This window comes from Amblyomma americanum, chromosome 3 (assembly GCF_052857255.1).
Source record: "Amblyomma americanum isolate KBUSLIRL-KWMA chromosome 3, ASM5285725v1, whole genome shotgun sequence".
Lineage (NCBI taxonomy): Eukaryota > Metazoa > Arthropoda > Arachnida > Ixodida > Ixodidae > Amblyomma > Amblyomma americanum.
The window spans coordinates 118,605,840-118,630,652 of NC_135499.1; the positions used below are offsets into that span (position 1 = coordinate 118,605,840).

General features: G+C 50.5%; 1 protein-coding gene across 1 annotated transcript in view; it reads left to right on the forward strand.

Moving 5' to 3' along the window:
- Positions 1–24,813, forward strand: part of LOC144124842 (activating molecule in BECN1-regulated autophagy protein 1-like) — a 76,234-nt gene that overhangs the window by 10,227 nt on the left and 41,194 nt on the right. The window contains 5 exon segments of the mRNA XM_077657754.1: positions 1,109–1,292; positions 5,243–5,410; positions 8,894–9,121; positions 18,926–19,078; positions 24,287–24,687. Of these exon segments, the coding sequence (XP_077513880.1) occupies positions 1,109–1,292; positions 5,243–5,410; positions 8,894–9,121; positions 18,926–19,078; positions 24,287–24,687 (1,134 nt within the window).

Consider the following 24,813-nt stretch of genomic DNA (forward strand, 5'->3'; position numbering starts at 1 on the left):
TTTGAGCACGTCAGTTTCTGCAAACACCTAATGGTATTAAGGTTGGACGGAGCACACAGGAAGCGTGGGGCCATGAAGGCAGTAGGGACTGTGGTGAAGTTGGGGTCCACGGCTCGTTAAATGTGCATAGAAAATGTGCAGCAAATGTGCAGCTCATTGATAGAGGCCAATTGAACAAAAGATGGGCCTCTTGAACATAGGAACAAAAAATGTCATTTGATTTGGGTAATTAGGCCAAATGCGGATATATGCGCTATCATGATGTGTTTTGGTGCGCTGCTCTGCTAGGTTAAAGTGGTTGTTGGTGTTTATATTCGTTCATGCAGAAGTGAAAGCTGGACATGGCAGCACCTGCCATAGCACCTGCCTTGTGCCAACGTGCCATTGCTCACCTGCCCACTGGCTACACCTTGGCATGTAAGCCACCCAGTGGGCAGTGATGCAACGCCCCAGGTTCTCACCTGATTACCACCGGCTACACATTGGCAAGCAAGCCACCCGGTGGGCAGGTGAGCAGTGGCACAAGGCAGGTGCTATGGCAGGTGTTGCCATCGGTGGGACTTGGGTTTCTTGAGTTGGGTTGCTACCCAAGTTGCTCTTCCCGAGCAGCCTCTCACAATGGGCTGCTGCCTGACACATTGGGCAGCCCACCACCCAGCAGGTGAGCAGCCTGCCACAAAACCGGGTCAGACAAACATTTAGCGCGTAAATGTGGGGAATGGCTGCTATAAGTGCTGGCGCTCTGAGAGAGCCAGAACACACACTGTACTATCGCTTGAAAAGACCCAGAAGCCGCCGCGGTGGCTGAGTGGTCATGGCGCTCCGCTGCTGGCCCGAAAGACGTGGGTTCGATCCCGGCCGCGACGGTCGAGTTTCGATGGAGGCGAAATTCTAGAGGCCCGTGTACTGTGCGATGTCAGTGTATGTTAAAGAACCCCAGGTGGTCGAAATTCCCAAAGCCCTTCACTACGGCGTCTCTCATAGCCTGAGTCACTTTGGGACGTTAAACCCCATAAAACCATAAACCATAAAAGGCCCAGATGGTGTGGCTGCTGTGCGTCTGTATTGAACACTGTGTAATGCTCCCCACCACTTTGGTGTCACCCAGCACCAAGGTGGCCTCGACACACGGGGACCACCGCATCCATGTTTGCGAGGTGGCTACGGGGCGGCTGGCCCACACCTTGGAGGGCCACCCACGCACGCCCTGGTGCCTGGCCTTCCACCCCACCTCCAACCACATCCTGGCCTCGGGGTGCCTGGCAGGGCAGGTGCGCGTCTGGGACCTCAGGGTGAGTGCCTTTTCTACCTTTGCCGGCTCTTCCTCAATCCCAGCCATTCAGCTGGACTGGCAGCATCGCCTGCTGGGAGCAGAATGGTATAGCTACTGTGGCAGAGAGTTGCAGGGTTGGTTGTTTTGCATTTTCTCAGCAGCTGGCAGTACCAGTCAGGTGGGCTGGTTAGCCTTGTTTCATCGTTGGGTTTTTTCTAGGGGTTTGCGACTATTAGAAATTCGAATAGTACTTTGCAAATATAGTAAGTACAGTTGAATCCAGTTAAAACGAAATTCACGAGACCCACAGAAAGTTTTGCTGAAGCGGAAGCTTTGTTCTCGTAAAATTGAACCAGAGCATTGACAGTTTGGACTGTATAGCTCTTGAACAACGTTTAGTTTGCAAAAAAATCTGCCAGCTTAGGTCTTTCGTCATATCAATCTCAGTGCTGTGGTGAAATTTTCATGGTACTCCGGAAATCTCTGCAACACCCGCTACATTCATTGTAAAGAGCACGAAAAAGAAGACAGAACAAGCACGACAACACGAGCGCCGACTTTCAGCGCTTGTGTGAAAGTCTGCGCTTGTGTTGTCGTGCTGTTCTGTCTTTTTTTTTTTTTTTCGCTCTTTAAATGGACAGCATATTTTTTCGCACATGCATTATAAAAGTGCCCCTCCTTTCGTCCTGTGAGAATCCGTACTGAGACCATGCTGCCTGCAGTTTTGCATGGACTAGGCGCACATGTTCTCCCATCACTGCACGTTAAATCATGATTGCATGCACCTTTAAATCGATGCTTACAATAAAACTTACAATAAAACAAGCATATCGCTGCCCATCTGTGTACTTCCGTAGGTCCACGCTGTTTTGTTTCACTAAACTTTCACTGGAACCAATTGATCCGCTCATTCAAACGCACATGAAGACCGCCATTGCTTGGTGGTGATGACAATCAGGCTGGCTGGCTACCTTGCGGCAAGGCGCGGGTGCAAGCTCCCGTTTTCTTCCAAGCCAGAGCCGCAACCAATCCGTCGCCAAAGGACGCAGCAGCCTGGCAACAGCAGCGGCGCGTTTGCCCTAGTTTTTTTCACTCGTGCTTGTGCGCTGCAATCGACACGAGCATGGCGACTTTGTCTAGGAAGCGGAAGTTCCTTTCTCTTGAAGAGAAGGCACGAATTATCAGCGTTATATCCAGCGGCAAGAAGAAGGGAGATGTTGCAGCGGACTTGCTCGGATGTTGCAGTGGAGATGTTGCAGCTGAAGATGCACCAGCGCTGCCATCTGCATTGCATGTAATGGACGCATTTGACACCCTTCGTGCTTTCATTGGTGCGCATGACGACGACATCTTGATGCAGTTGTTGGCCGAGTGTGAAACTCGCACCACGACGCTCATGTCCACTAAGAGGACGCAAGTCAAGATGACCGAATTTTTTGGAAATAAATGATATTTTTGAACAGTGCAGTCAGATCTTAGTTTTTCGGCTGATTTTGCCACAGCGAACTTTCCGCTTCAACTAAATTTTTCGTGCACCCTGTGAATTTCGTTGTAACAGGGTTTGACTGTATTTTGGTGGGAATTATTGCATTTCCTTGTATGGTTTGCTGACGGGGAATTGGAAATACTTCGTTATGGCAGAAATTGCATTGTAGCGGCGTTCGTTGTAACGGAGTTTGACTGTACTTGGTGTTTAATTTGTTTGTCTCTGCATTTTTACTATTAGAGAGAGAGAGAAAAACTTTATTTGGTCCATTAAGGGCTTAGCATTCGGTCTTCATCTTCATCGCTGCAGACTCTTGCCCTTCAAAGCAGGATTGGGCCCCTAGTCCAGGGCTCCTTTGAGTCGCACTGCTTCGCTTGTGTGCTGCACCATTGCCCTTTGGGCGGCGAGCTCGCAGCTGGTGAGCCGGCTCTCCCACTGCTCCGCACTCGGGGTTATGAAATTCTAATCTTCCGAACATTAGAAAGTTATGAACATTCTTGTTCATCTCAACTTCTGGCCAAATGCCACAGTGTTTCTAAGCAGTGCTTAATAGTTCAGCTTACGCGATCTGGCACTTGTCACTTCAATTAGCTTGCTCTTTCCTTGTAGGTTTGATTGTCAGCATGCGGAAAAAGTGTATGTGTGGGTCTATTAGGCCTTTCATCTGTGTGCAGCTATGTGCGTGGCCTAAAATATCTGTAATGCCATTAGAAACTGATTGACTGCTGTTATAAGCTGCTGCTGATTTGTAGACCAGAGGGGGAGTGCAGGAACATCCAGCATGTCAATTACTAATCAGCTGCCAAGGTGCAGTTTGTAACTGAGGGCAAATGCACTGGCGAAGAAGGTTAGTGGGCGGTAGTGTTCCTACTGCAGTGAAGTCCGCTACAGCGCTTTGAGAATGTGCTGTTTGGGGTGGCATTTCATAACCCATTGCTTGGTTCCTGTCGGCACAGAAAGGACATGCATCACGGTGCACTCCTCTGATAACCTCTGGCATCCCTTTAGCAAGGAGTGGCCACTCCAGCCAGAAATGTGTCTACTGGAAGCCTCTTTTTAGTGTCTGAAAGAATTGGGGTACGTCGAGGAGCATATACAGTATGCTTGCAAATTTGTTGAGGTGCTTTTGTATCTTCATGACATCATTCATTAAGTTTGCTTGCCATACAATCGTTGAGTCCAGTGGTGGGCTAGACTTTCTTCGTTGTGTGCACTTAGTGAAATAGCATGCATAAAGTATAGTATTTGCAGGGTATGAAATCTGTTTTCCAAGGCGCTAACACAGTAAGACGCGAAGTGGGATCTCTGTGTTTGATTTGAAAGCTATTTGGCCATGGTGACATTGTGAAAAATATTGTGAGGCCTTTTCATGGACATGCAAGGATGGCATAGCCTGCTAGGTTGCATCCCCCACTTCACAGTCACTGTGCATTTGCTCGCTCACTGTGGTCAGGTACCCGCTCGAAGAGGCAAAGGGACTGGCTGTACATCTACGCTCTGATGTTATTTACAACTGCAGCTGATATGGCTGGTGGGCAAGATACGTAGAAGACTTTACCAAAAAGGGACTGTTCAGAGGGAACGTGCCTTGTAAAGGAGGATATCCAACTTGGCACCAGTGGTATATGTGTGACTTCGACTGCACGTGTGTGGGTTTGGCTGCACCATGTAGTGGCCAAAGTGTGTCGGGTGCTCTTCCGCATTGTCTGGTTCTTGGGACAGCTGTTTACCAAAGTTAGCTGGCACTACCAGCAGTGGCAGTGCCACCCAGAGGCAGGCAGCAGCAACTTCAGGGCTGCGGCTAATACTAATACGGTCGGAAGAAGCGTTTGCACCGGTGCCATAAGTAGTGCAGTAATGGCACAATTTGGACATACAGAAGACAAGTTCGATTCTTGGTTCTGGCGTTAAGTTTAAAGCATTCTTTTTTGTTACTTGAAGTCTGTCCTGGGTGAATTTTATCTTTTAAATCAGATGTTCAGATGTCTAAAAGAGTAAAACATTATATTTAGAAAGCTGTGAGGTGAGTTCTATTGGCGTTCTTTTCTTTCAGATTCTTTGAGCAGTGTATAATTAAGAACTTAGTTTTTGGACATTAAGGTCAAAACTACCAGCATTTTGCTAATATACATTCTCCCTTGGGTATATTTTTTCTTTTTTAGGGCAGTCTTTGAGATGGTTGTGTGTTCGCATTGTCATATCTACGTATGACTGTTAATGCCTCGCACCTGTTCAGTCTGCATTTGCTTTTGAGACTACGGAGAGCAGAATCAAGGATCCCTGCATAGCCATCTAGGTGGTGCCAAATATGCTTTGCCTGCGAGAAAGTCGCTGCCTTTTAGGGCCAGTTGGCTTGGTAGGCATGGTTGCGCCTTGCATGCAAAGGATGTTGCTGGGGGATATGGTGGTCCCCAGGAGCATTACGGCAGTGTGTGGTGGAGAGAAGGGCCTTGTGCAAAGCTGCTGGTCGGCTGGTGATGCAGGGTGGCAGTGAGGTGTGGAGCTCGCGGGAGGGCACGGTGATCTCGTCGCTGGCGTTCCACCCACTGGAGCCGCTGCTGGCCATTGCCACGGCCAACCGGGTGGTGCTCTGGGACTGGCGCAAGGGCCATGCCCTGGCCACTTGCAAGACCTCCTCCGAGCGTGAGAAGGTAAGCACCACCTCTTCGTCACTCTTTCTGTGCTCTGTTCATACCCACCGGGCAGGAAAATTATTGTATAAACTCGTGTAAGGGCCGCACTTTATATTTTAATTCGGATGTGAATTTTGAAGGTGCGGCCCATACACGAATAAAAAGCACAAAACCGTATTTTTTTTCTCAATTATCCAGTCCAAAACAGTTGATACGAACGGGTGCAGCCCTTGCAAAAGATTATGCGGTATGTCACAGATGTGCTAATTAAATTTTGGAGACAAATAAGCAGCATACACACAGTGTCTTCAGCTGATCTTCCTTCAGGTTTGTATTCTTTTGTCCTGTATGGCTGCACTGATGCAGTGAAAATTATTGTTTATCATGTCCTTGGGATCATTTTTCAGGTAGTACCTTTTTGGATTTATGATGTGCTTTTGTACACTGACCTGCTGGTAGCAATCTTGTGCCCTATTTGTGTAAAGTGGCAGTGTAAACAAACAAGTGCAAAAAGAGAAACAAGACAGGCTTAAACTTTTACTTTTTTCGCTCTTGCTACAAGCTGCAGGTCAGACCAAGGCATTGTGGCCAGCAGTAAAGGTCCATGTACATTATGAAAGGCAGTGCATCACTGCGCAATGGAACCTCGTTAATTTGACTCCTAGTAATTTGGAAATCTGGATAATTCGGACTGCTGATGTGCTGTCGGCCGATACCCACGTCAGTCTAAGGGGCGCAGTCTGGCTCACATTGGTTAATTCATATGAGTTCTCTACCAGGGACCGTGTCGCAGTTTGACCAACACAGCAAATGATCATCCAAAAATAAATTGTCAAGCACAAATTGCGTGATGTAGTGTATCGTGCACATCTCTCAAGTGCACGCAGGGGCAGGCGTGGCAACATCTACTAGAGGGCCTCGTCACCAAAAAATGGTGGGGCTGCATAGTTTTGGTTTCTGCTTTCTGAGTTGCACTCCTGACTGGGGCGATGGTGGCCCGGCCGTATATATCTGCTAGCCAGCTAAGTACAATTTTGCATAGTTTTGGACACTGATCGGCACGTTGCTGGTCATTTTATATTCTCACTGCTTCGGAGCCAGCGCTTGTTTCCCTCGCTTCCGTTCCTGTGGTGGTTCTGAACCTTCGGATAATTTGGTCATTTTTGCCAGTCTCTTGAAGGCCAAATCGGTGAGACTTTACCCTGTTGACAAATTGATGATTGTGAAGCTGTGGGTTTTCTTGCAGCAGCCATTGTGGAAGGTTTTATGTTTGGGGTACTGAGAAGATTTGGTGTTTCAGAATTCCGCTGGCTGGCATTGTATTGCCTTATTGTGGAAAGTCAGACAAGCATTATTTTCCCAGCGTGCTGGGTCAAAAGGCTTGTTTGTTGTTGAGGTGCAGCCTTACTTACCGTATTTACACGATTGTAAGTTGACCTATTTTTCAAAATTTGAAAATCTGAAGTTGGGGGGTCGACTTAAATTCGAAACCAAAATATCGCGCCGTAAATAAAGGCGAGACAAACGAGATATCGGGCATGCTACAGCGTGGTTGCATTTTTGCTGCGCGGCCCCGTCGCATCGCTCCTGGTGGTGGCCTTGAGCAGCTGCTATGTCAGTGTGCAAAACCGCCATACCCACCCCGCGCGCAGCAGCCGATGGTGGCTGTCAGTAATTAATTAAGCAGCAAACCAGCACCAGCCCACTCCCCACACGTGGCCGCAGATTGCGGCTGCTGATAAGCGGCGGCGGCCCGAAAACGCATTCGCCTGCTACTCTTAATAGGCGCCGTCCAAGTTTTTTTTGTTTACTTTCAATTGGCTCTCGGCGCTCAAGGAAGCGTCGATAGTTGATGGAAGGGCCGCTGTTCCAATCGCGGCTGTACCGCCACTGAATGGCAGCGGCGCCAGGGTGTGTCGGCAGCCGACGGAAGAGCCGTTGCACTCACGTGTTGCCGCGTAGTTTCTCTTTTCTCTTTGGTCTGACGCATTTGACTACTGCCGGCCGCGTTCCGCAAGTTTTTAATGTAGTGCTTCGTCAGTCGTCATTTCTGCTCCAGGTCTGGCAAGCGACCGGCGCTCGTTTACGGCTACATTCAAGATGGCTGCCATTCTTTAGGCTGAAGAAATAGAAGAACTGCGCGTCGGGTCGCAAGTTCATCGTTCGCAATGGGTGATACAGGTGTGGCAGCTGCAGCGAGGCAAAATTTTCAGCTTTTCCACGCGATGTCGTGATGCAGCTGTTTGCGAGGTGCGGGATTTCGCTGTATGACGACGTTAGAACGACGTGCTGTGGGACCGCGCAGCAGCAATCATGACGGCAGCGCTAGTGAGGATGATGTTGCAAGTGTGGACGAGTAATCCAGTGACTAATACGTTTTCGTTTTGGAATGTGCCCACAGGCGCGCCCGCTTGTGGCAGTGGATAGCGGCTTGCAATAAGCGGAGGCCTCAGGATAGTGCTGTCACGTTATATTATTAAAGGCCGAGCGTAAATGACCTCCAAGTTTTTTTTTTCTTTTTTCAGAAATGTGGAAGAGGGGGGGGTCGACTTACATTCGAGTCGGCTTACAATTGTGTAAATACGGTATATCCTGAAAAGAAGCCTTGCAGCTCGAGATTAGCAACACATGGTTTAGAATGAGGACGAACAGAAGCTGACGAATGTTGCATCACATCTGCTCATCTACTATGTTCGCATTGTCACGGCAGCTAGCCGTATGCTTTCTCTCTTAAATTTGTCCTGAATGCTTGAGGCACAGAGTTCTGTTGTGTGATTTCTTCCATCATCTGCATCCCATCTTGGCACGTGAAGGAAAAAGATAGCGAAGTTGTGTGCAGCTGTTGTGTCATCACTGGTATTGCGGACCTAGGGTACAAGTGTTAACTGCCCCACACATTTGTTCACTAAAGTTGTGCTAGAAGTGGAAGGTAAGTATGCTTGCTAGGAGCAGCCATGTCTGCACTTTTGTCTTCACATGCCTCTAGCATGCGCATCCCTTCCTCCCAGCCGGCACATGGGTGATTAGAAAGGTGGTATGGAGGATTGGAAAATGAAATACTAATAGTGATTGGAAGATGCAAGGCTGCATCTTGCCGGATCACTCACAACTTGTTAGAGAAGGGCATGTCACAAGTCCTGCTAAAAGGTGCCTGGTGAAGTGCACACAGATTCAGTCACCACTTTTTACTTGTGAATAGATGGTTTGGAAAACTGAGAATGCAGTAAGTTGGCAGTATACTGTGGCACTGGTGGTTGCCTCCACTGACACGAATTTTATGCTCCACCTGTGGTTCTATTTTAGGCAGTGTCACACCCTGTTGAAGACCAAAGAAATGGTTTGTCTTGCCTGCAGTATGCGTGTGGAGGGGGGAGTGGTAGGTCCTTGACCCTACCTTGTGGAGGGGAAACGCATTGGGCCTGGCACTCTGGTCGAGTTGCCCTTGTGCCATTAAAATCAAACCATCATCACCATCATCCGTGGTGTGTGCTGCGCGTGCAGGTGCGGTTTGTTCAGTTCTGTGCACCACGGGGGGACTCCCTCGTGACGGGCATCACCAATGTGGACCTGGGGGGCCCTGGACCTTCCCGTGTGCTGGACCCCATGTTGGGGCCGCAGGTGGGGGCGGTGCGCGTGCCACCTGCCCCCGTGGACACCGGATCGAGCCAACGCCGCAGCATCCTGACGCGTCTCATGTCCATGTACCAGCATCTTGAAGGGCTCGAGGAGGTGAGGGGATGTCTGGTAGATGCCTAGGGGCATTACACATGTGCCGAAGGAGGCGCTTCCATGTTTAACTGTTCTGCGTTACCTGTCTACCCAGTGCGGTGTTTTGTGACTGTATCTCTGTGTCGCCAAGGCTGTAGGTTGCAGGTTCTCATGTTATCTTTTTCTGGTGCAATTTGATGGTTTGTAAAATGTGAGAAGGTTGTGCAAACATCTTGGTGCATACTTAAGTGGGATTCCATGGGATGCCCCGGTGCACTGGGATGTGCAACGTGCCGCCTCCGGTGGCTCCCCTCACACTCGCTGCATTCACACGAGCAGCTTAGAGACCAAGGGACATCATTGCGGCCATATGAACCGCCAGCCCAAAAAAAGGGAATGCAGCCATGGCATAGCCATGGGCACCTTGCAGTACACGGGCTGCAAATTTTCCAGATTTGAGAAAAACTCTGCTGAGGCCATGCACCCCCACCCCCTCCCCAAAAGGAATGCAGGGAGAGGGGTCCTTTAGTGCAAACAAAACAGTCTCCATCTCTACCACTGGACTTAACTGGAGCCTGTGTCACCAGGCGGCAAAAAAACAGTCAGACATACTATTCTTTAGATCCATGGTTAGTGGTCAGATAATTATGAAACGCCCTGTTCTGATGCCGTAGCAGACGAAGACACTTGTCTTTAAACAGGTTTGCATTTGTTCTGTCTGGGCAGGGTGTGGTAGATTTGTGCAGTGCTTTTATTTCATTTGCTGTGAAAATTGTTGCTTGCACAATGTGTTTATTTGCTAGCATGGTTTCGTGTGGTTTATCGATATTGTTACGGGGATGTTACGGCGGTAAGTCTATATGGCGGCTGCTCTGAGAAGGCCAGCACTCAGCTCAGAACCGAGCGCCCAGCTACCAACTGTCAACGTCGTCGTCGTTCCGCGCACCGCCACTTCTTCGTTCATGATTCGTCCACTTGTAACACTATCCCCCTCGGCTGAAGGCAACGTCCCGGTGCGTGTTAGGCGTGCGATGTCGATGGTGGGTGATAGGGCTTGAGGCGAGCTACATGAACGACTTCGGACTTCAGTGGAGCGGACGTCGACTTTGGGTGCAGCGGCGTGATTTCATACGTTACGTCGGTCACTGCCCGTAATACACGATAAGGACCTGTGTAGCGCGGCAGAAGTTTTTCACATAACCCCACACGACGGGATGGGAGCCACAGCAGGACGAGAGATCCGGCAGGGTATCGCACATCACGGTGCAGGCCATCGTAGCGGTGTTTTTGAGCCTCTTGGGAGGCGGAGAGCTTGTGTCGAGCAACCTGGCGGGCGGCGTCTGCTCGGGCGATAGCGTCACGCGCATATGTAGTGACAGGGCCAGCAGTGGGCAGCAGAGTGTCGAAGGGCAGTAAGGGGTCTCGTCCAAAGAGAAGATAGAAGGGCGAGTAACCAGCGGTATCATGGCGCGAAGAGTTGTAGGCGAAGGTGACAAAAGGCAAGCTTATGTCCCAGTCCCGGTGGTCGTCGGATACGTACATGGCGAGCATGTCTGTCAGCGTGCGGTTGAGACACTCCGTAAGGCCGTTCGTCTGAGGATGATAAGCAGTGGTGAACTTGTGACGAACGGAGCACGAACGAAGGATTTCGTCAACAACTCGGGAAAGGAAGCAGCGGCCACGGTCGGTAAAGAGTTGACGGGGAGCGCCATGGTGTAATATGACGTTGTGCAGAAGGAAGTCAGCGACGTCAGTGGCGCAGCTGGTTGGAATGGCACGAGTGATCACGTACCGCGTGGCATAATCGGTGGCGACGGCAATCCACTTGTTCCCCGTGGAGGACTCTGGGAAGGGCCCAAGTAAATCTAGCCCAACACGAGAAAACGGGTCGGTCGGGATGGGGATCGGCTGCAGTTGTCCAGACGGCAGGACAGCGGGCTTCTTTCGGCGCTGACAGACGTCGCAAGCGGCGACGTAGCGTTGGACGGAGCGGTACAGACCAGGCCAGAAGAAACGCCGGCGCACGCGGTCGTACGTACGGGAGACGCCAAGATGACCAGCCGTAGGTGCATCATGCAGTTGTTCGAGGATAGTGGACCGTAGGTGGCGGGGAACAACGAGCAAGTGCTCAGCGCCATCAGGTCGCATGTTGCGGCGGTACAGCGTGTTCCCGTCCAGCAAAAACCGGGCCAGAGAAGTGTCGCGGTGGTCGGTGCTGAGGCGGTCGATGAGAGAGGTGAGGGTGGGGTCCAAGCGCTGTTCGTCGGCAATGTGGGAGAGGTCGGAGATGGAGAGGACACAGGCATCCGACTCACAGTCTGTAGAAGGAGGATCGACGGGATAGCGGGACAGGCAGTCTGCATTTTGATGGAGGCGACCGGACTTGTGAACCATGGAAAAGGTGTATTCTTGCAATCGCAATGCCCACCGGCCAAGACGGCCAGTAGGGTCCTTGAGAGATGAGAGCCAACACAGGGCGTGGTGGTCGGTTATAACAGTGAATGGGCGGCCGAACAAGTATGTGCGGAATTTTCCAATGGCCCAAACAAGAGCCAGGCACTCGCGTTCTGTGATGGAGTAATTCTTCTCGGCGGAAGAAAGAAGACGGCTGGCGTACGCAATCACGCAGTGCTGGCCGCGTTGTCGCTGAGCAAGGATGGCGCCAATTCCGTGACCACTGGCATCGGTGCGAAGTTCAGTCGGGGCAGACGGGTTGAAATGGGCCAATACAGGAGGGTTGGTGAGGATGGCGATAAAGCTGGAGAATGCAGTAGCCTGCTCTGGGCCCCAGGAAAAAGGAACGCCTTTCTGCAACAGATTGGTGAGAGGGCGAGCGACGGCTGCGAAGTTCGGGACGAACCGGCGAAAGTAGGAACAGAGACCGATGAAGCTGCGGACATCACTGGGCGAGCGGGGACAGGGAAAAGCACTGACGGCACGAACTTTATCAGGGTCAATTTGTATGCCACTCGCATTCACCAAATGGCCGAGGACTTTGAGTTCGCGGCGGCCGAAAGTACATTTTTTTTTAGTTGAGTTGAAGACCGGCGCGGCGGAAAAGTGCCAAGATGGACGAAAGGCGAAGCAGGTGGGTTTCAAAAGAGGGCGAGAAAACAATTACATCATCTAAGTAACAAAGGCAGGTCGTCCACTTGAAGCCCCGGAGTAACGAGTCCATCATCCGTTCAAATGTGGCAGGGGCGTTACAAAGGCCGAAGGGCATGACCTTAAAATGGTAAAGGCCATCAGGGGTGACGAAAGCTGTTTTCTCGCGGTCTCTTGCGTCAACAGAGATTTGCCAATACCCGCTACGAAGGTCGATGGAAGAAAAGTAGCGGGCGCCATGTAAACAGTCCAGGGCATCATCTATGCGCGGAAGGGGATAGACGTCTTTCTTCGTGACCTTGTTGAGATGACGATAGTCGACGCAAAACCGCCAAGTTTGGTCTTTCTTTTTCACGAGCACGACAGGAGATGCCCAAGGGCTGTTTGAAGGCTCGATGATATCGTTGGCCAACATCTTGTCCACCTCCCGCTGGATGATCTGGCGCTCTGGTAGCGACACACGATAAGGCCTCCGGTGTATAGGTCTGGCATCGCCGGTGTCAATGCGGTGAGTCACTACCGACGTGTGACCCAGAGGAGCAGAAGCGAAGTCAAAAATGTCGGAGTAGGACACCAAAAGGTTGTGAAGATCCTGTGCATGCTCGGGGCTCAGGTCAGAAGCAATCATCGCAGAAATGGATTGCGGAATGTTGGCCGGGATGTCGGCCGCTTGAGAGACAGTAGAAGGCGGTCCAGGTGAGAGAGCAGTGACGGTACAGTCGGTGAGAGAAGACAAAGTAGCAAGCGATATGCCTGCAGGAAGAACTTGTGGTGACAAGCTGAAGTTGAGGACAGGAAGGGAGGTGCTATTCTTGGTGACGGTCACGATGAGGTGCGGAAGAACAACATTGCGGGAGAGAACGACATCGGCGAGTGGACAGGCAAGATAATCCCCATCAGGAACCGCAGGAAATGGGGACATAGGCAGATAAACGGCAGAGTCGGGGGGCAGGCGAGCGTACTCGGTGGAGCGAAGGCGGGGCATGGAGCTTGAGGGTGTGTCGGCTGAGCTGAGAGGCAGGTCCAATCGTAGAAGGCCGCTGGAGCAGTCGATAAGGGCAGAGTGAGCGGTTAGAAAGTCTAGACCAAGGATCACATTGTGAGGGCAGTGTTCGAGGACGGTGAACAAAACTGGGATGTGACGATCGGCAAGAGTGACGCGGGCAGTGCACAGGCCAGTGACGGCAGCAGTGCTGCCATCGGCAACGCGAACGGTGGGCGAAGCGGCAGGGGTCTGAACTTTTTTGAGGCGACGGCAAAAGGATGAGCTAAGAACCGAGACTTGGGCACCAGTGTCAATGAGGGCAGAAACAGGAACACCGTCCACAAAAACGTCGAGCAGATTACAGGGCGAAGGCTGGGTCAGTAGAGGATTTTCAGGTCGGGGCACCAATGCAGCATCACCTCCGGGAGCTGCACTGGCTAGTTTCCCGCGAAGCGGCCTGCAGAGGACGGTGAGTAACTGCGGTGCGGAAGAGGTGAGCGGGAACGGTGGGCTGCTGGGGAGGGAGAGCGGCTGGTTCTACGAGGAGGCGGTGTGGACTCGGCGCTGGGTGGGTCATTCCGAGACGTGAAGCGACGGGGTCCATAGTCATAACGGCGGTCGACGTAGGGCAAAGGTCGGGGAGGTGCGGACCAACGGCTGCGGCAGTGGCGGGAGATGTGGCCTACGCGCGAGCACGTAAAGCAGATCGGCCGGTCGTCAGGGGTACGCCACTCATCCGGATTGCGATACCTTGTGTAACGTGGGACGAAGGTGTTGCGGGCCGTAGCAGTAGCGACCACGGGAGAGATGGGGCTCGCACTCCGAGGTTCGACGGGACGATGGCTGGAGGGCATGCCCAAGTTGGCGACCTCCTGGCAGACGACAGCTTGAATAAGGGATATTGTGGCCAGGGTGTTGTCCGACAAGGGCGCGTTGGGCGTAACAGGAGCCAGCGCCTCCAGTTCACGGCGCACGATGCGAGTCACGTTGTCGGGGTTGGAAGGCTGCCTTAGTGTCGGCAGATCCTCGCATGTGGAACTGGCAGCTGTGTTAGGCAGACGGTCGAAGCGGTGTGCAATGCGCCGGTGCTTGGCCTGCTCGAAGCGTCGACACACCTGCAGAACGGAGTCAACCGTAGAGCAGTCCCGGCATAGAAGAAGGTGGAAGGCATCGTCGGCAATGCCTTTAAGAATGTGGCCTACTTTATCGTCTTCGGTCATGTTGGGATCGACCTTTCGGCACAGTGCCAAGACGTCCTGAATGTATGTAATATATGACTCAGTGGCCGTTTGGGCGCAAGCTGCAAGTTCTTTTTTGGCAGCAAGCTGACGGCCAACTGGTTTTCCAAACAGGTCGCGGAGCTTTTGCTTGCAGGCATCCCACGTGGCAATCTCTTCTTCGTGGGTTTCGAACCAGACGCGTGCGGTGCCGGCGAGATAAAATATTACATTGGCCAGCATCAGCGTGGCGTCCCACCTGTTGTGCTGGCTAACACGCTCATAAAGCGAGAGCCAGTCCTCGACGTCCACACCATCTGTACCGCAGAATGTGCCCGGGTCGCGAGGGTGGGCTACGACGACAGTTGGCGTGGCAGGCGCAGACGGAGGGGCCGGGTCGGTAGTCATCTCGCCGGTTCGGCCCGTCGGCTCGTCGGGTCGTCGGCATGTCGGATCGAACCCGCGACCTCCACCAAAAGATGTTACGGGGATGTTACGGTGGTAAGTCTATATGGCGGCTGCTCTGAGAAGGCCAGCACTCAGCTCAGAACCGAGCGCCCAGCTACCAACTGTCAACGTCGTCGTCGTTCCGCGCACCGCCACTTCTTCGTTCATGATTCATCCACTTGTAACAATATTTTGATGCGAGGCGAGTTGGTACAGGTACTGCAGTAAAAGCTCGTTTATTCTAACTGATGGCCGGGTCCCGGCACAGCCGTGTGTTTCAATGGGGGAAAACTCCCGATAATTCGAACAGGTCGGCACCCGCTACGGTTAATTCGAACTAGGAGCCACTGGCTGGCACCACTCCTCGTAGATAGAAGTTGACCCTTAGCGAGGAAAACACGCTCCAAATTTACCAGAAATGTAAAACAGTGAAAAAGAAAAAAAAGCCGAGTACACAAGGCTCACAGAGCCCGCATTCCGGTGCACGCCGTAGCAAGTTTTCGCTGCCGGAGCACACGCCCGCGCCGCTGATGCTTTGGCGCGAGCCATTCCAGGTCTTCGTTGTGCCGCGGTCGCTGGGTCGTGATCACGTGGTGTAAACAACGTAGTATGGCGATTCAGGCGATGACGGCTTTTGTTGGTGCCGCGGGCGCAAGCTACGTGGACTGCATCGTGGAGACGTTGGAGCCCTTGAGTGACGCCAATATAATTGAGGCTGCATGCTCCCAGCAGACGCCGCAGGGCTGACGTGCGGTGAGAACAGCCGACAGTGATGAGCCCGACGGCGGAGATGAGACTATGCCACCGCCAAGTGCACATAAAGTAGCGTTGACGCTTGATGCTGCAGCATGCCACTTCTCTATCAATGAGAACTCTGACATTACGCAGGAACTTTGGGCAAGTTGCAGATGATGTTGATGGAGTCTCGGCAGAAGAAACGCAAGAAAATGCACTTTGCCGATTACTCTTAATTTTAACTACCTTTCCCCGCAAATAAACATGTTTTGGAGCATAAATAGCGTCATATATTCCAGCACTAAAGCTCTCTGCTCACACAGACGCAATAACCGCTCATTTAGCGCCCATTTGATAATTTGAACTTCGCTTAATTCGAACAATTTTCCTGTCCCCTTCGAGTTCGATTCAACAAGCTTTTACTGTACCGTGGCCTCTTTGATATCCAAATAGGTTCTTGTGTAACATTCAGATGAATGCCTTTGTAGTGCTTTCATGTCGTGCTCGGTGCCGCTTAGCTTCTTTGTCCTGCTTTTAAAACGCTTGGCTTTGGTCTTGCTCTTGCACTGCTCAGCATTCCCTTCTCTTGTTATTTTTCACACCGCTGCCTCTGCTTTATCTAGAGGGGTGTTTGCTTACCACCTTCTTTTGCTTCAGCCTCAGCTTTGTCAAAGTTGATGTTCTCTTGCTGCTTTTTTCTCACTGCTTCAATGGCTGTCTTGTGGTAGTCCGGATCAGTGTCTCGCTGACATTGCTGTGTAAGCTGATCTTTGGCCCGCTGATCTTCGGCCCGCTGAGCGTTCCAGGCTTCCTGGACATGCATTGATAGACTGGCTTGTTCTTGTTAGTTTTGGGGTCCAAGGCTGGATATGGTCCTTCTTGCACTCCATCTGCAATGGAACCTTTGTTGTGCTGTAGTTGGCGCTGCTGCAGCTCTCGCTGTTACTGACCCTAAATCACTGCTGCTCAGCACACCAAGCATACGGGGCTGCTGCTGGGTCCACGACGGTCAATGCGGGAGTGAGAGCGGGCAGTGTAAATGCGTGCTCACTACCAGTGCCTGAGGAGAAACGTAGTTCATCTTTTCATCTCAAGGTTATGGTGGGGACTGTGGTGGGGGGCTCTTGTTGGTATGGGGCACAGCGCCACCTTGTCGCTTTCTCTTTCTCGCTCTCTCGCTACGTGCGGTACGCCTCTTGGTCTTGTGATGTCACTTTACTCGAATGAATCAACCGCATGCCTGCTTCCCTTTAGCTTTCTCTTCATACAGCTCTCACCATAACAGCCTCTCCCCGTTATGGCGAAGCCTTATCTTTAGGGGTGTGTGAATATTCTAAATTTCGAATACGAATCGATTATGTTTGATATTCGATTAACATTCGTATTCGAGAATTTCCGGATATTCGAAAATTCCCGAATACTCGCCAGCGATCGTATACTGCGCAGACTTTTATAAATTCGACCGTGGCAAAACCACAGTATCTGGGCAAATTAGCCAGTGATGAGTTAAAAATTCCAGGAAAACAATACAGAGGTCATATTCCCTTCCTTCTCCGTCGTTTATCACGCGTACCGATCGCATTCCGACGCCGCTAGGCTTGACCTCGTGCGAAATTCCGCAAGTTGCCTTTCCCACACGTCATACGTGCTGCAAACAAGATGGACTACGGCCGCTTCGAACAATCGCAAAGCGAAATCGGATGTTTTTTAATCCTTCTGTAATACGTTACATATTTAATGCCCACATCCAAAGAATGCGTCCTGTCGCCTTCATAACTCTCCAAGCGGGATCTCCGCCACCCTGTTTTGTAAACTGCGCTATGCGGGAAAGCCTACTTGCGGAATGCCGCGGGAGCCTCCTGAAGGGGCGCATAGAGATGTCACAATAGGGCAAGCGATCCTGTAAAAATCCCGCCTATTGCATGGTGCATTGTAACCCGTGCACCTCTTTACTGGGCGTAACGGCAGGCGTGAAAACGATCGGAAGGCCCCTGTTGCTAGGGCAAAAAATAGCCTGGCCGCATAGTTTCGGCTTTTGAGCTTCGCCGCCGCCGCCACGGGCGACTGCAACTGACAGCCCCCGAATTTGCCGGTTGTCCAATTCCAGCTCCGCGCCGCTTTCGGACGCCGACTGGCGCATCGCAGGTGATTTCTTTTCCCTTTTTAGAAACTGTCTAGTCGTTCCGACACCAGCGCGTGTTCCCCGCCTCTTGCCTGCATTTGTGTTCTTCCAGCACACCAAAATCGCCGGCTCATCACGGGCTTACGGGTGTTAGCGCAATGGAGCCACCTCATAAGGCCTTACTGCATCTTCGCATTTTCGGCAGGTTTTTTTTTTTTTTGGGAGGGGGGGGAAAGGGGGGGGGGGGGGGGGGGGGGGGGTCGGCGTCGAAGTATTTTATAAATCGAGGCCTTCATATGAACCGGACATTTCTTCCGATCCCTTGAACTCTGAATGAATGAGTTTTCATATTATTTTTTGCTTCCAGTCTTGTCATTTTATGAATTTTGTTTTGCAAGACCTCATCATAGTTCGGGTACTGTTATGCTGTCTAATCAAATAGTATACATTTCTGTGCACATCATGTTTTTTTATACGGTACTGAGGCAGTCTAGTCTTGTTTATTTTAGTTGCAAAGACCATACACTATTTTGAAAAAATTAAGGGCAACAACATTTGCTTGTATATCAATTTTCAGAATTTTTTTTTTTTACTGAACAGATATTCGATATTAATAATAATAATTGGTTTTCTGGGGAAAGGAAATGGCGCAGTATCTGTCTCATATATCTTTGGACACCTGAACCGCGCCGTAAGGGAAGGGATAAAGGAGGGAGTGAAAGAAGAAAGGGAGAATAGGTGCCGTAGTGGAGGGCTCCGGAATAATTTCGACCACCTGGGGATCTTTAACGTGCACTGACATCGCACAGCACACGGGCGCCTTAGCGTTTTTCCTCCATAAAAACGCAGCCGCCGCGGTCGGGTTCGAACCCGGAGCTATTTTCGAAGCCATTTTTTCTTCATATTCGATTCGTATTTGAAAATTTCAATGTTCTCACACCCCTACCTCACGTAACAGCGCCAGGGTTTTGGCAGAATGACACTGGTACTGCTCCCTAAGTAAAACTGTGTTCATTAATCAGGTAGCTAAGGTGTTCGTGCTGGCTTTAAATCTGGGCGGAAATGTGGTTACTCCAAGTGGGTGCAGCAGGCACACCCTTGCCATTTCTGTGGGCTGTACCACCAACAACGCTATCTGACAGTGTTAGCCTTGCACGCGTTTCCCACTCTGGGGCACGGCCGTGATGGCGTGCTCTCTGGGCATGTGGACTCAGCTGTCGACCTACCGTCAGATGGTGGCACCTACTCTGGAGCCGGAGTCGGAGGAGGCGCTGCAGCAGGCGCGGAGCTATGCTCGGGACGTCACGAGTTACTCGACCAGCCTACAGCGGCTGAACCAGCTCTATCAGCAGCAGGTGCAGCACGTGGTGAGTTCTAGCATCCCCATTGTGCAAGTTTGTAATGAATGAATTTGTCTCACCTTTATGACCGTGGGGCACTCGAAAGGAATTCCATTAATGTCACGACTGTGTGCCTGATTATGTGACATCAGCTGGTGTTCCTCTGGAAGCAGTAACACAAATAAACCTGGATGTAATGAACCTCCATGTAGCGAATTCCTCGATATTGTTACGAAGTTTCTCAGTTCCCCAATGCAGCCCCCATGAAGTTCGTTTATTTGTGAACTTCATGTAATGGTGTTGCGGCCGTTGACCTTGATTTAATGAACTTGGTACGCCGCCGACTAGCCATTAACTATATAGTGCTGCAGTGCTTGGAAGTTTGGCCAAACGACACATAATTTTCTGGACAATAAAGCACAAATCGCCATGAGTGGAACATCTGTGATTGCAATGAGCGAACGCAGTTGACACAACATGCTGTGCTCCAGCACAATCAGCATCTCCACGTGGCAAATGGTGCAGTCTCTGCAGGTTTCACTTTCATGGTGTCACACCAAGTGGCACTGCATCAGTTTATGTTGAAAAGCAGCGCAGAACAGCACTAGCAAAGAAGGTACGGGATGAGCAGTACACGCGGCCATCGCTGTCGCTCAGGTGTTGCGTGCTTTCGGCACTGAAAACAGACGTGTAGTAGGAGCAGGGATGGCGGAGAGTGGCTGCGATGCAAGGCCAAGACAAGAGTCTGTTTCCTAGGGTAACGGCGGCTGGGTAGACTGAAACAGGGGACATGTGGGAAAAGGCAGAAACATACCTATAAACCCGCGTATAATACGAACCCGAATATAATACGAGGTGAACTTTTAGAGATGCGAATGGAAAAAAAAAAATACGAGTGACGAAAGCTCAGAGAAGACATTTATTCAAATCGCATCCTGCACTTCACTTCAATCACTTTCATCTTCAGCAGCGCTTTCTTCGGACATTTCTTTTTCCGACAAATCATCCCAAATGTACTCATCTTCTGTGCCATTGAGGGCGTTCGAGATGCCGCACTTCTTAAAAGAATGATGCACAAGATCTTCTGGGATGGCTGCCCATGCGTCCACTATTCATTTGCACAGCGTGGCTGGCGAAGCCCGCTTTAGCCGCCCGGGTGACGTCACTGGAGGCTCACCTGAGCGCGTTCACTCTGTGTAGGACCGCTTGACTGCGTCCTTGAAGGGTTTGTTTACACAAACATCAAAAGGCTGTAGCTGTGACGTCATCCCACCCGGAATCACAACGAGTTCAGTGCCGCAGTCGCATGGCAGCCTCTTCACAGAGTCGGCCAAATGGCAACGAAATGCATCCGGCACAAGGATGGACGGCAGAGACAACAGTGCACCAGATCGCCTGCACCACATGGACTTTACCCAGTCCACGACTAGATCCTCATTCACCCACACTTTCTCATCACATCTCACGATGACATTTTTCGGCAGCTCCTCACCTTTCGGCATTGTTTTCCTCTTGAAGATCACGTAAGGGGGAGCTTGCGGACATCTGCCGTGCACGATAACATGACTGTAACTCGCATCTTCTCGTTGCCAGTGGAATGGACGCTACCTTGTTTAGACCCCTTGTTGTGCACGGTGGGGGGCGATGGCATGTCCAGGTAAACCGGTGTCTGATCGGCATTGCCTATTTAGCCGAACAGAAAGTTCTTTGACTTGCACAAAGAAATAACACGGCACTCAAAAGTCACAAGCAGCTCTTGTGGAACGCTTCAGGCAGCTTTTGTGATATCGACGTTCGCCGGCGTAGTGAAAAGCCAACACGGCACATGTAGCGATGGATCCAGTGATTGCTCGCTTTGAAGGCAGAGCGCGATATTCCTTTTTATTTTCCAAGCTCTCTAGCTTTTGCCTGCATAAGCTGCACGCTCACAGCTAGATGTGCGGCTCGCTGTTGCCATACGAACTCCGTTAGGCCAACTTCAATTTCTGGGAATGCGCCATTCTTCGGGCCGTGAAAGCTTTGTCATGTTCCACTGCACGCGAAAAGGGATTCTTTCTGTCGTCGCCATCCACGAATGCTTCCCTTGATGACACCAAACTGCCTCCCGGCTGCACTGTTGCCGATGTTCTCCGCAGCTAAAATCACTTTTCACTTGAAAGCAGCAGAGTACTGTTTTCGAGACCGACATCTTGCTCCCAAAAAAAAAACATCCACTTCACGAAGCGTTGCTTACATGTGAGCACGTGCGTTGTCAACGGGCACACGGCACTCCACAATCCCCCGACCCACCCATGGGATCAACAACAAAGAAGCGACATCATGACATCGTTTGTCAAGAGTAACGAAGCCAAGCCATAGCCACGCCACAATAACGAAACCAAAACTTCGAGCAACTTGGAAAATTTTCGTTCGGATCCGAAAATAGTACGAGGCGGAAATTTAGGACGCTAATTGTGGGAAAAAAAACCTTGCGGGTTTTTGTGGTACTTCTCATTGCACTTCCGACTCCTCCATTCTCCCCACTTCACGTGAGTTAGCACCGTCGTGTGGTCCACGGCAGTGCAGTGGCGGTGGCGGCTGCTGCCTCTGTGCCCTTATCAGTGTGATTATGAAATGTTTCTCAATATTTACGACTTTGAATTACAGGGGCTTACTGTGAACATCTGCGAGGCCATTTCATCTACATTTGTTTTTAATTTTGGCCTCTGTTCTGCACAGTGCTTTCAAGTTTTGATGCAAAAACTGCATGTAATGAAAAGTTTCGAAATGTTCCCTATTTCGTGACACACAGGTTTAACTGTACAGTTGTGGACTGACCTTTTTGGAGTGCATCAATTTGAATTTGTACAGTAAAGCAGATTTTGTTGAGCTGTCATGCACATCTTGGGAAAGGGCGCACTATCCCAACTGATATTCGAGAGTCCATAGTGACTGAAAATTTGATTTTTTGGACCGAATTAGTTGTGAGCTAGCATCCCTCCTGTTACTAGCTGACTCCAAGATGGTGCCTTCCGCAGCAACAGCCATGGAAGGCATAGCTGTGGAAGGCAGCACCTTGGATTCAAGTGGGTATGGAAATGGATGGCCGTGGGTAGGTGTGGCATATTTTGTGCTTCATTATTGATACTGAAGGTAATGGGACACGCTGCGCTCTTCCTTTCGAAGTTGCACACATATCATCGATTTGCTACATTTGCAGTTCATATCCATTTGCCATTATGACGTGATTTGCCAGCGTGAAAAGTATGTGATTAGCATGCATTTGAGAGACTTTCTGCCAGCTTGTGTCTTAAACCTAATTTTCATCACCTTCACACGTGGACTGTATCGATATCATGCATTTAGGTGTTGGTGACTCACAGTTTTGTCTGAATGCATTTAATGTAGATGTGACAAAAGCATGAATGTGGTTAGAATACAGGCTAACATTATCACTTGTAAATGAAGCCTAATGCAGCTAGATTAGCGATTTCATTTCAAGGTGGTTTGATTTCAGTAAAGTATATTTCTTAACTTTTTGATTATTTGGGCTTTCTTTTGTGGGCCTTGTAGGGTCTGAAATGATAGGTGACTGTTGCCATAATGCTTGTTGAAATGTAGCCTGTTGTGGAAACAATATTTCTCCACATGACACCGCTGAAAATAAGTAGCTCACTGTATTTGGCGGAACCAAGGTAAGAGAAATGAAATGAAAATGAAAATTGGTTGTTGGGGAAAGGAAATGGCCGCAGCATATGTTTCACATCTTGGTGGAAGGTCCAGCTGAACCAGCCCTAAGGGAAGGGATAAAGGAGGGACTGAGAGAAGAAAAAAAAAGGTGTGTAGGGGGGGGGGGGGGCTTTGGAATAATTTTGACCACCTGGGGATTTTTGCACTGAGCTGTCCATCCAGGTGCCTCCATCCATCCAGCTGCCTCCTCCATCCGGGGTCCATATGGTTATTTTGTGTGTTTTAGATTGGGATGTGGTAAACTGTATCTGTGAAGATTTTAATGTGGTCTTTGCATGCATTTTTTTTATATTATGCTTTTAATGTGCACTGAAGATGCTTTTGCTGGAGGAGTGAGTAGGAATGAGTCTTGCCTTGGTTGCTAAATATAGTACAGTTAAACTTGGATGTAATGAGCCTCCATATAGCGAATTCCTCGATATAAGGAAGTTTTTTTAATTTCTCAACGCTGGCCCCATTGAAGCGCATGTATTTGAGACCTCCATGTAACGAACATGTAGCGCCGGTTGACCTTGATATAACGAACTCGCAAGGCCGACTATCTGTTAAATTGTGCTGAGTTACGAAATTCGACAGAAAAGTTTCACGACAATATAAAGCACCAACTGACACAAGAAGAACATCAACATTTGCAACGAGCAACCGCAGTTGAGACAACGTGTTGTGCACCAGCGCCGTCTGCGCATCTGTTGCTTTCGCTTTTGGATGTCATACCACATGGCATTACAGCAGTTCATACTCAAAAGTAGCGAAAAAGGATAGGACATAGGGCAATAGGGATGGGACAACGAAACAGCCCAAGCAGTGCTCGCATAATTCCGACGCCCATAGCTCTCGCGCTTCGGAACTCCGGAGTGGGGATGGCGGATAGTGCCAGCGACGCAAGGCAAAAAGTATGTTTCCTGGGGCAATAGCAGTGTCCAAAACGAAAGAGGGAACATGCGGAAAGAAGAATGCACCTACGAGGTCGGTCTATGGCGGCGGCTCCGGTGATTTTTTTTTATAGCTCGGCTGCGGTCCTCCCGCCTCTTCCACTCTCCCCACTCCACTTGTAGTGGCATTGCGCGAGCCATGGTGGAGGTGTTGCAGCTGCCACGGCAGTTGCGCTATCAGCCTGATTGTGGAACATTTCTCGTGTGTTTATGGCTTCGAGTAATGGGGCTTTCTGTAAAAATTTTCGAGGTGATTTCACCTACATTTATTTCTTATTTTGGTTTCCGTTCTGCATTGCCCTGTCGGGTCTTTTCGCGAAAACTGCATGTGATGAAAACCTGGACGTAGCGGAAAATACCGGACTTTGTTCGACTTTGTTGTATCCAGGTTTAATTGTACTAGCCTACTGCTACAAACTACAGGTTTTGCTTAAATCAATAATATTTGAAGTGTGCTGTTGTATTGCCAAGTCACTAGTTGAAAGCTAAGGCAGAAGTGGCCGTAAAAGTGCTCCTTGAAGCCAGGTGTTCTTGAAAGATATCTTGGGGATGACAGTGACAGTTGACGACGCAGGGTGGTGAGCCACAAAGGGGTGCTGAGGAGGGTTCGTCGGCTGAAGAGGAAGCCGGCCTATCGCCCGGAGCGAGCGGATCGGCTTCGGCCGCAGCCACGGGTCCCAACAGCCGCTACTTCTGGGCCACCTTCTACAGACTGCGCTCCATCTGCTCTAGGCTGGAGCGACGTATGCAGCAGCATCAGCTGCGGTCGCACTCTCCCTCAGCGTCCTCCTCGCCGTTGGCATCCGCGATGGCGGGCAGAAGGTCTGGCCGCCCATCACGACTGGGCCCATGGGTGCCACCGCACCTACTTGGAAGGGATGGCAGGTCCAGGTCAGTGCTGTCAAGGTCTGCAATGACAGCAGTCGCAAGTGGTGGTCACCGTACGGCTGCTGCCTCATCACATGCATCATCGAGGTGAGCGAGAGAGGTGTTGTGTATGAACGCCTTCAAAGTAAAAACTCTTGCAACTATACCTCTCATGTGTTTTAGCTGATGTCCGAGTCTTCTTTTTTCTCAGGACCTGCAAGGGCTGGAGCAGTC